Genomic DNA, 14,467 nt, shown 5'->3' with positions numbered 1-14,467 from the left:
GTATTCTTGGATTTGGTTTGCAAGAATATTATTGAGTATTTTTGCATCAATATTCATAAGAGAAATTGGTCTGAAGTTCTCTTTCTTTGTAGGGTCTTTGTGTGGTTTCGATACAAGAGTAATTATGGCTTCATAGAAGGAATTTGGTGGTACTCTGTCTATTTCTATTTTGTGGAATAGTTTGGATAGTTTTGGTATGAGGTCTTCTATGAAGGTCTGATAGAATTCTGCACTAAACCCATTTGGTCCTAGGCTCTTTTTGGTTGAGAGACTTTTAATAACTGCTTCTATTTCTTTAGGAGTTATGGGGTTGTTTAGATGGTTTATTTGTTCCTGATTTAACTTTGGTACCTGGTATCTGTCCATTTCCTCCAGATTTTCCAGTTTTATTGAATATAGACTTTTGTAGTAGGATCTGATGATTTTTTTTAATTTCTTCAAATTCTGTTGTTATGTCTCCCTTTTTATTTCTGATTTAGTTAATTTGGATACACTCTCTGTGCCCTCTGGTTAGTCTGGCTAAGGTTTTATCTATCTTTTGATTTTCTCAAAGAACCAGCTTTTGGTTCTGTTGATTCTTTGTATAGTCCTTTTCATTTCTACTTGGTTGATTTCAGCTCTGAGTTTGATTATTTCCTGCCTTCTACTCCTCTTTGGTTTATCTATTTCCTTTTGTTCTAGAGCTTTTAGGTGTGTGTCAAGCTGCTGACATATGCTCTCTCCTGATTTCTTTTTGCAGGTACTCAGAGCTATGAGTTTTCCTCTTAGTACCACTTTCATTGTGTCCCATAAGTTTGGGAATGTTGTATCTTCATTTTCATTAAATTCCAAGAAGTCTTTAATTTTTTCTTTATTTCTTCTTAGTTGTTATTGATATAGCATTGTTCAACTTCCATGTATACGTGGGCTTTCTGTCATTATTGTTGTTATGGAAGACCAGTCTTAGTGCGTGGTGGTCTGATAGGATGCATGGGATTATTTCTGTCTTCCTGTATCTGTTGAGGCCTGTTTTGTGACCGATTATATGGTCAGTTTTGGAGGAGGTTCCATGAGGTGCTGAGAAGAAGGTATATCCTTTTGTTTTAGGATGGAATGTTCTATAAATATCAGTTAAATTCATTTGGTTCATAACTTCTGTTAGTTTCTCTACGTCTCTGTTTAATTTCTGTTTCCATGATCTGTCCAGTGATGAGAGTGTGGTGTTGAAATCTCCTACTATTATTGTGTGAGGTGCAGTGTGTGCTTTGAGCTTTAGTACGGTTTCTTTTATGTATGTAGGTGCCCTTGCATTTGGAGCATAGCTATTCAGGATTGAGAGTTCATCTTGGTGGATTTTCCTTTGATGAATATGAAGTGTCCTTATCTCTTTTAATGACTCTTGGTTGAAAGTCAGTTTTATTTGATATTAGAATGGCAACTCCAGCTTGTTTCTTCGGGCCATTTGCTTGGAAAGTTGTTTTCCAGCCAGCCATTTACTCTGAGGTAGTGTCTGTCTTTGTCTCTGAGGTATGTTTCCTGCATGCAGCAAAATGCTGGGCTACATACATATCCATTCTGTTAGTCTTTGTCCTTTTATTGGGGAATTGAGTCCGTTGATGTTGAGAGATATTAAGGAATAGTGTTTGTCGCTTCCTGTTATTTTCATTGTTAGAGGTGGGATTATGTTTGTTTGTCTCTCTTGGTTTCATTGCAAGGAAATTATATTCTTGCTTTCTGTACGGTGTAGTTTCTCTCCTTGTGTTGGAGTTTTCCATCTATTAACCTTTGTAAGGCTGGATTTGTAGAAAGACATTGCGTAAATTTGGTTTTGTCATGGAATATGGTTTCACCATCTATGTTAATTGAGAGTTTTGCTGGATACAGTAACCTGGGCTGGCATTTGTGTTCTCTTAGGGTCTGTATGACATCTGTCCAAGATCTTCTGGCTTTCATAGTCTCTGGTGAGAAGTCTGGTGTAATTCTGATAGGTCTGCCTTTATATGTCACTTGACCTTTTCCCTTTGCTGCTTTTAATATTCTTTCTTTGTTTTGTGCATTTGGTGTTTTGACTGTTATGTGACAGGAGGAATTTCTCTTCTGGTCCAATCTATTTGGAGTTCTGTAGGCTTCTTGTTTATGGGCATCTGTTTCTTTAGGTTAGAGAAGTTTTCTTCTATAATTTTGTTGAATATATTTTCTGGCCCTTTGAGTTGGGAGTCTTCACTTTCTTCTATACCTATTATCCTTAGTTTTTATCTTCTTACTGTGTCCTCGATTTCATGTATGTTTTGGGCTAGGAGCTTTTTGTGTTTTACAATATCTTTGATAATTGTGTCAATGTTTTCTATGGTATCTTCTTACCCTGAGACTGTCTCTTCTATCTCTTGTATTCTGTTGGTGATGCTTGTATCTACGGCTCCTTGTCTCTTCCTTAGGTTTTCTATATCCAGGATTGTCTCCCTTTGTGCTTTCTTTATTGTTTCTATTTTCACTTTCAATTTGTTCACCTGTTTGGTTGTGTTTTCCTGTAATTCTTTCAGGGATTTTTGTGTTTCCTTTCTAAGGGCTTCTACTTGTTTACTTGTGTTTTCCTCCATTTCTTTAAGGGAGTTCTTTGTCTTTCTTAAAGTCCTCCATCATTATCAAAAGATGTGATTGTAAATCTAAATCTTGCTTTTCTGGTGTGTTTGGATATCCAGTATTTTCTTTGGTGGCAGAACTGGGCTTTGATGATGCCAAGTAGTCTTGGTTTCTGTTGCTTAGGTTCCTGTGCTTCCCTCTAGCCATTGAGTTGTCTCTGATGTTTGCTTGTCTTGCTGTTTCTGAGAGTGACTTGATCCTGCTGTAGGCCTCTGTGTCAGCACACCTGTAGAACTGTTTTCCTGTTTTCTTTCAGCCTTTCCTGAGAACAGGTGCTCTGCTCTCAGGTGTGTCAGCGCTCCTGGAGACTGTCTTCCAGCTCTAGGCGTGGGCAGGAATCAAAGGGTCCTGCCCCTGATTGCTCATGTAGGTCCTTCCACCCAGCGGGCACAGTTGACACTGTGCGATTCCGTCTTGGGTCTGGACTGTGGGCAGAGGGTATTCTCCTCTGACTTCTCAGGAGTATCCACACTTCTGAGGGTCCAGCTCTCTCCCCCACGGGATTTGGGTGCAGGAAGCTGTTTGGCTGGTTCAGTTCATTCCTGGGCACAGACCAGAACTGTGGGTACCGGCGGCTGTCCGTTCCTATATCCCTGTGTCCAGAGGCACTGTGCAGATTCTCCTTCGACCAGCGATGTGAGCCGAGGTGTGCAGAGGTGGCAGTCTGTCCTGCGGCCACCCATAAAAATACTCTCATTGCTACTTTATAACTAATTTTGCTACTGTTATGCATCAAAATGTAAATATCTGTGCTTTCCAATGACCTTAGACAACCCCTGTGAAAGCTTTATTCTACCTCAAAGGGGTTGCAGCCCATACTGTGAGAGCCCCTGCTCTAAGTGGTCTGCCAGGTCTCAGCTCAGAGCAGATTCCCACCTTTTGGGAAGCTGTGCTGTTGTGACTCACAGTTGTCCCTACCCTCAGCCATCAGACTGTAGTATAAGGCACTGTCCTTGGGTCCCAGGGTGAGTTGAGCAGGATAGGGCCTTTCTCTCTAGAACTAACTAGCTGCTGACTCAGTTGAGTGTTTTAAAATGGCTTCTGCCACTGCTGCAGTCAAGCGTCCAGGAGAAAGGGTCTCCCTAGAACCATCTCACCCTGTGTAGGTACAGCCCTTAAAGTCTGTCTCCTCCCTTTCTCTACTTCTCTCTCTTGCTCCTTCCCTTCCCCCCTCTCCTTCTTCCTTCTCTTCCTGCTGTTTGTTACTGAAAATAAAATGCAAATGTTTAGAGACTGTCATCTGGAGCAGAGGGTCTAGCTCTGGCTGTTACACCCCTCCTTTCTAGGAAGACAGCAAGCCCCAGTAAGGACCCAGTCCTTCAAGTCACAGTTTGGAGTTTCTTTCCTGTTGTTTCCCAGAATTTCCTCCTAGTCTTTCTTTCCTATAAAGCTAGTACGTTGCTGCTGTCAGGAAGGCTGCTTTCCGACTATCTGCCTCTGACCATCTCCCTCCAACACCTTTCTCTGACCATCTCCCTCTGACCATCTCCCTTTGACTATCTCCCTCCAACCACCTTTCTCTGACCATCTCCCTCTGACTACCTCCCTCTGACCATCTCCCTCCAATTATCTCCCTTTAATTTTGCAGAGACTCTAGCAGTCCACACAAGGATGTAGTATGTTCTTTTATCTCAAATGAATCTTTTACAAAAGGTGGTGGGTAAGTAGGCTGGAGACATGGTTCAGGGTTAGAGCACACACCACTCTTGTAGAAGACCTGAGTTGTTACCAGCACCCATGTTAGGTGCTCACGACTGTAACTCTAGCTCCAGGGGATCTGAAACCCTCTCTTAGCCTCAGCTGGCACCTGACACCTGCACTCACGTGCACTTACTTTGGTCTTTTTGAGATTGAAATTTATTTTGTTAGTAAGACATGTATTTAATATCTAGAAATCTCTATGCTAATATATCGTCAAACAATCAAAATAACATAAAAATACAATTCTATACATATCAAAATGGAAATTTCACTTAGAAAAATAAACATGAAGCAAAAGATAACCATAAGACCACACTGCAGTGAGAGTTAAAGATATTAGAGTATTTGAAAATACAAAAAACACTCTTTAAGTTTTCACCTTTTCTTTCCCCTTGTGACTACTGGAATAGCTAAAAGAAAAAAAAAGTTCAGTTGCGTTCTTGAGGTAGCCTTGGCTTACCTGTTGTTGCTCGGTGCTGCCAGTACAAACAACATCCTGGGATGTGCGGCTGTTGGAGTAACCCCCAGGTTCTGTCCCCATTCTCCTCTGGAAGCAGAATGTCTGTTCTTCATGCTTGAGCCTAGCATGTCACACGGCCCTGAACAAGTTGGTGTCTGGGCTGGGTACCAGGTGGCTTCCTGGTCTTTGGGGTATCTGGCTGGCACTAAGTCATTGTTGAGTATGTTTAATAGATAATTTATGACATTTGTCTAGTAAATCTAATGTTTGTGCTTCTTTGGGAATAGTTATGAATTTCTTTTATAAATGTGCTATTTTATTTATTTCTTTGCATGATTCACCATTATTTAATAAAACTGGATGTTTGAATATTATTATGTGATAACCCTGGAAATCAGATTCTTCATCCTACTTAGGATCTATTTTTATTGCTTTCTTAGTGATGCTCTTTTTCTTTTATTTTTAATCATTCTTTATGATGGAAACTATGGAGACAAATAGAGTATCTATTTCTGTCACCTTCTAAGATAACGCCATGCTTATATCATATAACAGTGTATCAGCATATTCAGCAATAAGGAATGAAACTTAGGCTGCTGCTTCTCAGTCCTATGAAATAAGGGGAGGTTTTGGTGAGAATGTTGGGTTTGCTATTTCAGCAGTCAAATCCTTTCCTTCTAATCATTCCTCTGACCAAGTGTGATGGAACTCCCTGGATCCTCCTTATAAATGTTATGCAGAGTGCTAGTTTTCTGTCAAGCTGATAGCCAGTGACATGATCACCAGTTAGGGACACCTGCCAAGCCTGACCTGAGTTTGACCCCTGTGATCTCTATGATAGAAGGAGAGAACCAACTCCAGAATGTGATCCTCCACATGTGGACTGTTGTGTGTGCAGATGCACAATAAATAAGAATGTGATAAAGAAGTTTTATACTAATGTAAGGATCAGTACTAACTTCCCTATTTAACATATGATTTCCTTTTTAAAAAAATAGCATTTATTGGTTAAATTGTTTTCATGGTTTCAAAATACTGTGCAAATACCCAGACTTCCTATTAAAATGACAATAAGGCTCTATAATATTTTTTATTTTTATTTTTTGCTCTCTTAAATTAACATACAAGGTGATGGGTTCCATATGACATTTTCTTACATACAAATAATTTTAGTCTGCTCCTGTTCACTCTCCCCTAATGACCTATGCCATCGCCTTTCCTAGCACCTTTGCTTCCTCTTGCTCGTCTCCTGCCTCTTCTCAAATAGTTCCCTTCAGCGTTCATGCCATGTGGGCTCCATTACACATCCATCCATCCACCTCCTCCCTCACTTAACAGTCACTTCCTCCTCTTTCAGTTGGTCTCTCTTTCCACCATGTGGGTTTTGGGGATTGAACTCAGGTCAAAGTCTTGGCCATGAACTTACTTAATGAACCATCTTGCAGGCTCCTAAATATCTGCATTTTATGTCAGGGTCATCCTATTCTTTAATAGTAATACTATTACAGCTTTGTTCTGTAATTTGAAATCAGGTATTTTGAAAGCTCAACATTTGCTCAAGAGTGCTGTGGCTCTCTGTGGTCTTTGGTGAGTCCATATGAATTTTAGAATGTTTTTATATCAAAATATCAGAAGTATAATGGGGGTTGTATTAAATCTGTAGGTTGCTTTTGATAACATAGCCAGTTTTACAATATTGATTCTGGCAGCCCATGAGCGTGGGGGAGGGAGTTTTTTTGTCTTCTTGTATCTTCAATTTCCTTCATTAACTTGGTTTTTCATTGCAGAGATCTTTCAAGTTCTTGGTTAGGTATTTTTTAGGCATCTTATTTTTACTTTAAGGGAGATATTATAAATAGATTTTCTCTTCCTGATTTCTTTCTTAGCAAATTTATTTTTTAATTATAGAAAATTTGCCGGTCTCTATATCTTGACTTTGTATTCTGCTACTTTGCTGGGAGTTATTTATCCGGGCAGAGTCATTCGGGTCTTTGAAGTACAGGATCATGTCATTTACAAATAGGGAAAATATTTTGGCTTTTTCCTTTCTTATTTGTATCCCTTTTATTTCTTTCTTGTCTTACTACCGTAGCTAAAACTTTGATCAATATGTTGAATAGGAATAGCAAGAATGGGCACCCTGTCTTGTTCCTGATTTTAGAAGCAATACTTCTAAGTTTTGGCCCACTTAGCCCAATGTTGGCTGTGCGTGTGTTGCGCGTTATTACGCTGCAGTTTGTTCCTTCTCTTCCTAGTTTCTTCAGGTCTTGTATTAGGAAGAGTCGCAGACCTTCGTCAAAGGCCTTTTCTCCGTCTTTTGAGATGATTTGTGATTTCTGTCCTTAATTAGCAATAGATTATAATGATTTTACTTACTAATTCTCAAAGCAAATGTAAAAGTATTTTTAACATAAATCTGCCTAAAATTATTTAAGAAAACCCCATAAGAGTCATATAGGGTTCACAACCCATAGGAAGAATAATATCAACCAACCAGACACCCAAAGCCCCCAGGGACTAAACCACCATCTAAAGAGTACACATGGAGGGACCCATAGCTCCAGCCGCATATGTAGCAGAGGATGGCCTTGTCGGACATCAATGGGAGTAGAGGCCCTTGGTCCTGTGAAGGCTTATTTCCCTAGTGTAGGGGAATGCCAGGATGCTGAGGTGGGAGAGGGTGTGTGGGTGGGAATGGGATCATCTTAATACAAGCAGGGGTGGGGAGGGAGCATGGGAGAGGGAAGAAAGAGGATAACATTTGAAATGTAAATACATAAAATATTCAATAAAATAAATTAAAAAATAATCATATTTAAACAGAAGAAATCAAGAACCCAGGAAAAGGCACATGAAACAGACATAAATACAGAGACCTACTTATTTCCACACTCATTAATCACATAAAAAGACCAAACTGGAAGCCATTTCCAGGAATCAGATTGGCCTGGTCTAGCTGCCTTGAGAGGTATGTATCATGGGTTTTTCAGGCTAGAGCCTCTGGCTCCTGGGGCACTGTGAGCCTTTCAGTTCCTAAGGAATCAGGGCCCTCTTCCAGACAATGAAGCTTTCAGTCCACTTCTGTATCTGTGTTCCTTAGAAGTCAGTGAAACATACAGAGGCTTGACAGTACAATTAGTCTCAGACATTAATCTTGTGTACTCTGTATAGTTTGCAAATGTCATTGTATACTAGAAATTACAATTGTTTTGATACTGGGAACCACAATTATACTTTGTTTCTGATAAAAGTATAAAATGTGATTGTTTGCAATAAACTTGTCTCAGCCTCAGTTTTGCTAAGATCCCTCAAAAAAAAAAAAGGAATCATATTTAAGCTGTAATATGTAAATACACACCAATATGACTGAGTATTCATATCCCTACAACTGATCTCTTTTTGATACTTGTTCACTATAGAGTGGCCTAGAAGATCTTATCTAGCCCAGGGTAGCCTCAAAGTTACCCTCTTCCTCCCTTAGTATTCTGATAACTGAGATTATGTGTGATCTCATGCCCACATTTCCCCATAATTCTTTGGTTGAGGCCATAATCCCTGATTGATGGCATTTATGGATTGAGACCTTTAGTAGACACATTAGGGTATGAGGTCATATGGGTGTAGTTCTCAGGATAGTATCTTTGTAAGGAGAGTCATGAGAGTTCTTTCTCTGTGTTCTCATAGAGAGAAAAGACCATGTGAGTGTACAGTGGACTGCTAACTGCTTACATGCCAAGCAAATGGCCTTAGAATGAAGTTACTTGGAACCTTGAATCCATGGGCTCTCAGTCTTGAGAGCCATCAGACACACATTTCTGCTATTTAAGCCACCTAGACTATACTGGTTTTCTTTCTTTCTTTCTTTTTTTTTTCCAGAGCTGGGGACCAAACCCAGGGCCTTGCGCATGCTAGGCAAGCACTCTGCCACTGAGCTAAATCCCCAACCTGACTATACTGGTTTTCAAAAAACAGCATCCTGAGCAGACCTCTTTTAGTTTCTGTCTTATATATTATATACACTAGCACTCAGATATACCACATCATGGCAAACTAAATAGTAATCAGAGATTCTCCTAGTATTCTTGGGGAATAGACCAGCACTGCACTGGACGTGACTATGCCATGCCAAACCATGAGTATTTAAAGAAATCTGGGCAAAGGAAAGATTAAAGGTAAAGGTGATGAAGAGTACAAAAGACATTTTGAAGTTGTCTTTCTTGGCCACAGGATAAATAATAGTGGTGCCAGCCAAACGTTGAAGACGACAGCTCTTGGGCCAGAGTCCTTGAACCAGAGTATGATTAATTCATAAGTGTTCTTAGCTCTTTAATGAAACAGTGATGTATCTCTTTAGAGGTGGTGTTGAAATTTTAAACCCTTTTTATTATCACCTTTCCTTAAGGTATTCCCATCTGTCAGCAGCACTTAATTTGGAATAACATGGAGCTTGAAGATGATTATTGCTTGAATGATTACAAGTGAGTGTAACCGCACATTAGCAGCTTTCTAGGTACTCAGTATTAGGACTGCACATGACTGTTTTCTTCTAGGGACTCAGTATCACAACTCCACATGGCTGGTTTCTTCATGCCTCTGCAGAACAGCTCCCCGACCCCAGGTTTCGTTATGAATTCTGACTTCCAGATGTATTGGCTCAGTACCATCCTTGTTCCTGATCTGGTGCTTGGGTATCTGTAATTCACCTTTCAGGTTCATGCCGCACTGTTGGTCCCTGCCTTCTCACATGACTGTGTTAACTTCCCATCCTCTTGGCTTTTCTCTTTGAATATTGACTCACTCTCACCTGGCTCAGTTTCTTTTCTTTCCATTTCACAAGTCAGGGGCACAGGAGAGTGGCTGACCACTGAGCCTTTATTCATTAGGACCTATTTTCTGTTTACGAAGTGACACTGTGTGTACCAGTGGTTCCAAATGTGCTTTCTGACTTTTGACCTTTCTCTTTCCTGCCTTGTAATTTATTACTCAAGACAAAGGAATCGGAGGCTGAGCAGTGGCATTGAACTGGAAGACTAGGACTTGGGAGAGCTGCTAGAGATTTGTGTTATTTTTATTTTGCTGAATGCACTTTCTCTTTCTTAGTTCTTTGGGTTTTGACTTAAACTCTTTTTTTCTTGGTCCTCCTTTTTGTAATTTTTGAGACAGGGTTTCTCTGTGTAGCCCTGGCTACCCTGGAACTTGCTCTGAAGACCAGGCTGGCCTCAAACTCAGAGATCTGCCTGCCCTCTGTCTCTGGAGCATGATGTACCACCATGTCCCAGAGGGGACTCCTTTTTACAAAGCTTATGAGAAATTTTCTGTAATCCATGTGGGTAAATATATTCCTCCATTTACTCATATTGCTGTAGCTTTTTTCATATTTTCGGGAATATATCACAGCACTAATAAACCAGCAAGTAATTAGTGGTTCATTTGACACTGAATGTTATTTGATGATTGTAGTTTATTTTTGTGCCATTTATTCACAGCATTTCCGAAGGTTGTACCTTGAAGCTGGTATTGGCTATGCGTGGTGGACCAATAAGTACTAGAAAAGGTAGGCGTGTGTTTAAGCAGTCTACCAATCATTCTTATGTGACTTAGTAGAACTATTCTTTAAGGGTTAATGACTAAGCATTCAAACCTAAGAGCTTATGGGGCCATTCCTATGAAGCAACCACAAGGTTTTAATCCAGGAAGAGCTGGGGGCATGCTCACTGACCCCAAGTCAGCTTCGTCACCCCCATCTACCACACAGAGAGAGCCATGCTCGAAGCAGTCCTACTTTCTAACCCTCTTTTTTAGAAGGTTTTCAGATTTTTTGATCCTCCACAAACTAGAAAACTGGAAGTTAAGTATAGATTCCATTGCTGGCTTATTCCCACTTGTCAAATTATATCTCCATACTTCATAATTTTGGTTAAGATTGAATTATTAAAATGTTAATCAGATTTATTCAAAATAACAACTAAAACAACACAAGAAAAAAACTTGCCTTTCTAAAATTATATACTAAACTATATTGCTTTTAGATGACAAACTCTCAATGAGTGTTCAGTTATGAAGAGTTATGCACACACATACAACCTTAGCACCCACCTCCTGGTGTAAGGCACCCTGTGCTGGTTTAGGAATGGCTTTTATTGGTGTGGTAATAATTACTTCTTAGTGATGTAATATGGAAATTGGGATTGAATTTTGAAAATAGTTCTGGATACTGTAGTATTTAGGATTGAAAGTTACAAATAAGCTGGGGCCACACAGGTGCCTCAGAGAAGTCAGGAAGCTCTCTGGATAATATACACATTCTTCTGACTATGAAAGAACAAATCAAAATGTTATGTATCAGAAGTAGTGATATTAAATTTAGACCATGGCCTCTTGGATACTTTGACCTTATTGCTTTCAGAGTTTATTATTTTTCCGTTAGAGTTTCTTTTTATTTTACTTTTCTTTCTGGTGCTGGCAGGTGAACCTTGAGCCTGGGCACCCCAGGGGAGTCCTCTGCTGCTCTGCGGCTGCCACTTAGGGCACTGCTGTGCTCCAGCTTTGTTAATGAGTAATGGAAGTTAGGCAAGGTTGAAAATTGCACAACTGGCTATCTGGGGCCTACCAGTTGTGCAGAGTGTCGGGTGGCTCCGGTAGGTCTATGTGAGTCTCCTACACCCTGACTAACACTGAGTCATGACAGGGGCTTTCAGGAAACACACTGAACCTTTGACGCAGTGCAGTTTTAGCAAACCAGTGGCCTTTCCTAGGCTTGCTTCTGTGCTCTTTAACTACCTCAAGGAACAGCTATAGAAAGAGCCTATTCTTAAAGTGAAAAGGTTTCACTTGTTGTTGTTGCTTTATTTCATTGTTTTCCTTTGCTGATACAGACTGAACCCAGGGCCTTGGCAATGAATCCTGTCTTTAGCTCTCTCTTGCCTCCAATGGCTTGAATGTGTCTCTTAATTGTGTGTGTGTGTGTGTGTGTGTGTGTGTGTGTGTGTGTGTGTGTGTGTGTATGTCCACACTCCCTCTCCCCTCTCTCTCATTATTATTTTATAATCTTAAGTAAGTGGGATTTATAATACCTTTAAGTGACTGATTTTGTGCTGATTTAAGTGCTGATTGTTGGAACCCGTATTTAAAAGCACAGATGGTTGAGGCTGAAAGCGTTTAGCTAAAATAACAATAAATCTATCTACTGTTCTGGCACAGGAATATAAATGACCTCATGTTTTTAGTTAAGCCTGTCTTAGGCATTCAACACAATGATGCATTTTTCTTTCATATTAATTCAAAACAAGCCATGAATTTGAGAAGGTTTAGGAGAGATATAGTAAGAACTGGAGGAAAGCGGGGAGAAGGGAAAAATAATGAAAATGCAGAACTCATTAAACTATTTAAAAATTAATAAGGGATGCTATGTAAAATATAAAAATGTCAGAGTCTGTTTGGAGCGTGTTGTATTTTCACAATCACAATGTAGTTGTATACATTCAGCATGTATAACCTGTTGCTGTAGCAAGATGCAAAAATGTGATATGAATTGAAAGTCTGTTATCAATCTTTGCATTTGTAGTTCCTGTGGAAGACCCACTCAGGGAGCTTGCTGAGTACATGGATTCCAGTCGAGATGAGGTCTGGGAAAAGACCTCTTGCAACAAACAAGTTACATTTTTGGTATACCGGGAAGGAGATCAACTAAATTTCTTTCGTGTAGTAGATAGGGGAGATGGCACTTTAACACCATTATCAGAATCTTTAAGGTAAATAGGCTTCATTTGCATGTTTCACTCAGAAAAGGAGCCGATGTGGCAGACGTCAGCCTTGGGTTGTGGAAGTAGCCGCAGTGCATTAGGAAGACTGAGCACGTTTCCCGTACCCTCACCCCTCCCTGATACGTAATTATGAGTTTATCCTTCATATTACTGATATGTAAAAAGTATTTACAAATTTGAATTTTCTTTACACAGTAGGGTTTTTTTTGTGACAATATCTATTAGATTATAGTTTTGAGATAATAGTATATTATTATATAACCATGACATAGCAGAAAGGATTAATCCTCAGGTCATTTTCTACTCTGCTACTTAAAAATGGGTAAATCTCTTTACTTCCTTTTTATTTTGTTACTATTAAGTGGAGATAAATTGTATATTACTTCTAAAACTGGAAGGAAAACACTACTGATTGCTTAGGTAGCAGTGGGAAATGAAGGAGTTGGGACAAGAGAATCTCTTAAGTTTCTGTACATCTCAACTCACTGTGAGCGCTCTTCTCAGTTTTATTTTTAATTACATTATTTGCGTGTGCATGTATTGGCATGATGGTACTATGTTGCATGAGGAAGTCAGAGGACATCTTGGAAGTCAGCTCTTGATTTCCGTCACATGGCTCCTGAGGATTGAACTTTGTAAGAAGGCTTTGGCAGCAAGTGCCTTGACTGGTCAAACCATCTGTCCAGCTCTCCTCACTTTTAAGTCATTAGACACATACCGAGCATTTGTAGCCAGTGACTAGCTAATCTGGAAGCATTTATGCACTAGCTGTGGTCCTGGTGCTGTACTGTTCTGATTGTTGCAGAAGGGCATGACCTCTGGGGTAGATGAGTTGGCCTTCATTTCCTATGAAACAGAATTTGGGATGGCCTGGGTGACTTTAAATGAAGAGGAACATTTTGCCAAGCAGACAAAGGAAGGAAAGTTAGTACAGGCAACTAAAGTTAGGCTCACAAAAAGATAAAAATCTATTGCTAAAATTTTTCAAAAGAAACCCAGCTTGTGATCTAGAGAACCGTCTTGGGTCAGATGTCAGAGACCAGAATAGCTAGTGCTTTGCTAATGGCCCACATCTTATGCTGAAGGTGACAGATGGCAGTTTGTGTTCTATACTTTTGATATGGGTCTAGTCTGCTTTCACATTCACACTCAGTGTGATGTAATTCATCTCCTTTCACTGTAATTATTGAGGGCTCTGGGTTTTCCTGGCTGCTGGTGGTGAGAGGCTTCTCTCAGCTCCTTTTCGATTATCTCAGAAGAAACTCATTTGAGGCCTAAATTACATTTTCAGAGTCACTATTTTTCCACATTAAGTTGGCTAGACCAGTAGGATCCAGTCATACCCACACTCAAGGATAGAATGTACTGGTTATAGACACCAGGAGAGAGATTTAAGTTTCCCCTAAGATTCTGTTCAGTGTGTGTGGAAAAGAGAGGCTGGACTCTTGGGGCTAAGAACCAGTGGTTGCTTGCTTGCTTTTTCTTTCTTTTTCTATTTTTTGTTTTGTTTCTCTGTGAGATCTTGGCTGTCCTGAAACTCACTCTTTAGACTAGGCTGGCCTTGAACTCAGAGATCAGACTGTCTCTGCCTCCCAAGTGATGGGGCTGTTTTCATAATAGGTTGGGATCTGGTTAGCACTAGAAGTGTGACATCTGCCTTGGACTAGATGTAGAGAGGTGTTAGCAATGAAGATTAATAAAGACTACTTACTGCCCTGGATCATCAGCAGAATTCTTAATAGTTTCTCCACATGTGAGCCCATTGACAATATGTCATCCTCAGATTCCCATGACTTCTCATACGTTGTGGTTTTATACACCTTCTCCCATTTGCTTGTAATGTCATTTCCACATCTCACTTTCGTTTTCCTCCAGCTAATTTCTTGTCACCTTTGAGGCTGAGGATGGCTTTGACCTCAGCATA

At 40.0% G+C, this 14,467-nt stretch overlaps 1 protein-coding gene across 6 annotated transcripts in view; it reads left to right on the top strand.

Moving 5' to 3' along the window:
• Positions 1-14,467, top strand: part of Zfand4 (zinc finger AN1-type containing 4) — a 61,868-nt gene that overhangs the window by 14,401 nt on the left and 33,000 nt on the right. For 5 of the 6 annotated variants that reach the window (XM_032905839.1, XM_032905840.1, XM_032905838.1 and 2 more), the window contains exons 3-5: positions 9,183-9,258; positions 10,267-10,334; positions 12,345-12,531. In XM_032905839.1, the coding sequence (XP_032761730.1) occupies positions 9,183-9,258; positions 10,267-10,334; positions 12,345-12,531 (331 nt within the window). The remainder of the gene's footprint in view (positions 1-9,182; positions 9,259-10,266; positions 10,335-12,344; positions 12,532-14,467) is intronic. The other variant, XM_032905844.1, reaches the window with a different exon arrangement.

This window comes from Rattus rattus, chromosome 6 (assembly GCF_011064425.1).
Source record: "Rattus rattus isolate New Zealand chromosome 6, Rrattus_CSIRO_v1, whole genome shotgun sequence".
Taxonomy (NCBI): domain Eukaryota; kingdom Metazoa; phylum Chordata; class Mammalia; order Rodentia; family Muridae; genus Rattus; species Rattus rattus.
This window is presented reverse-complemented; position numbering and strand designations above follow the sequence as displayed.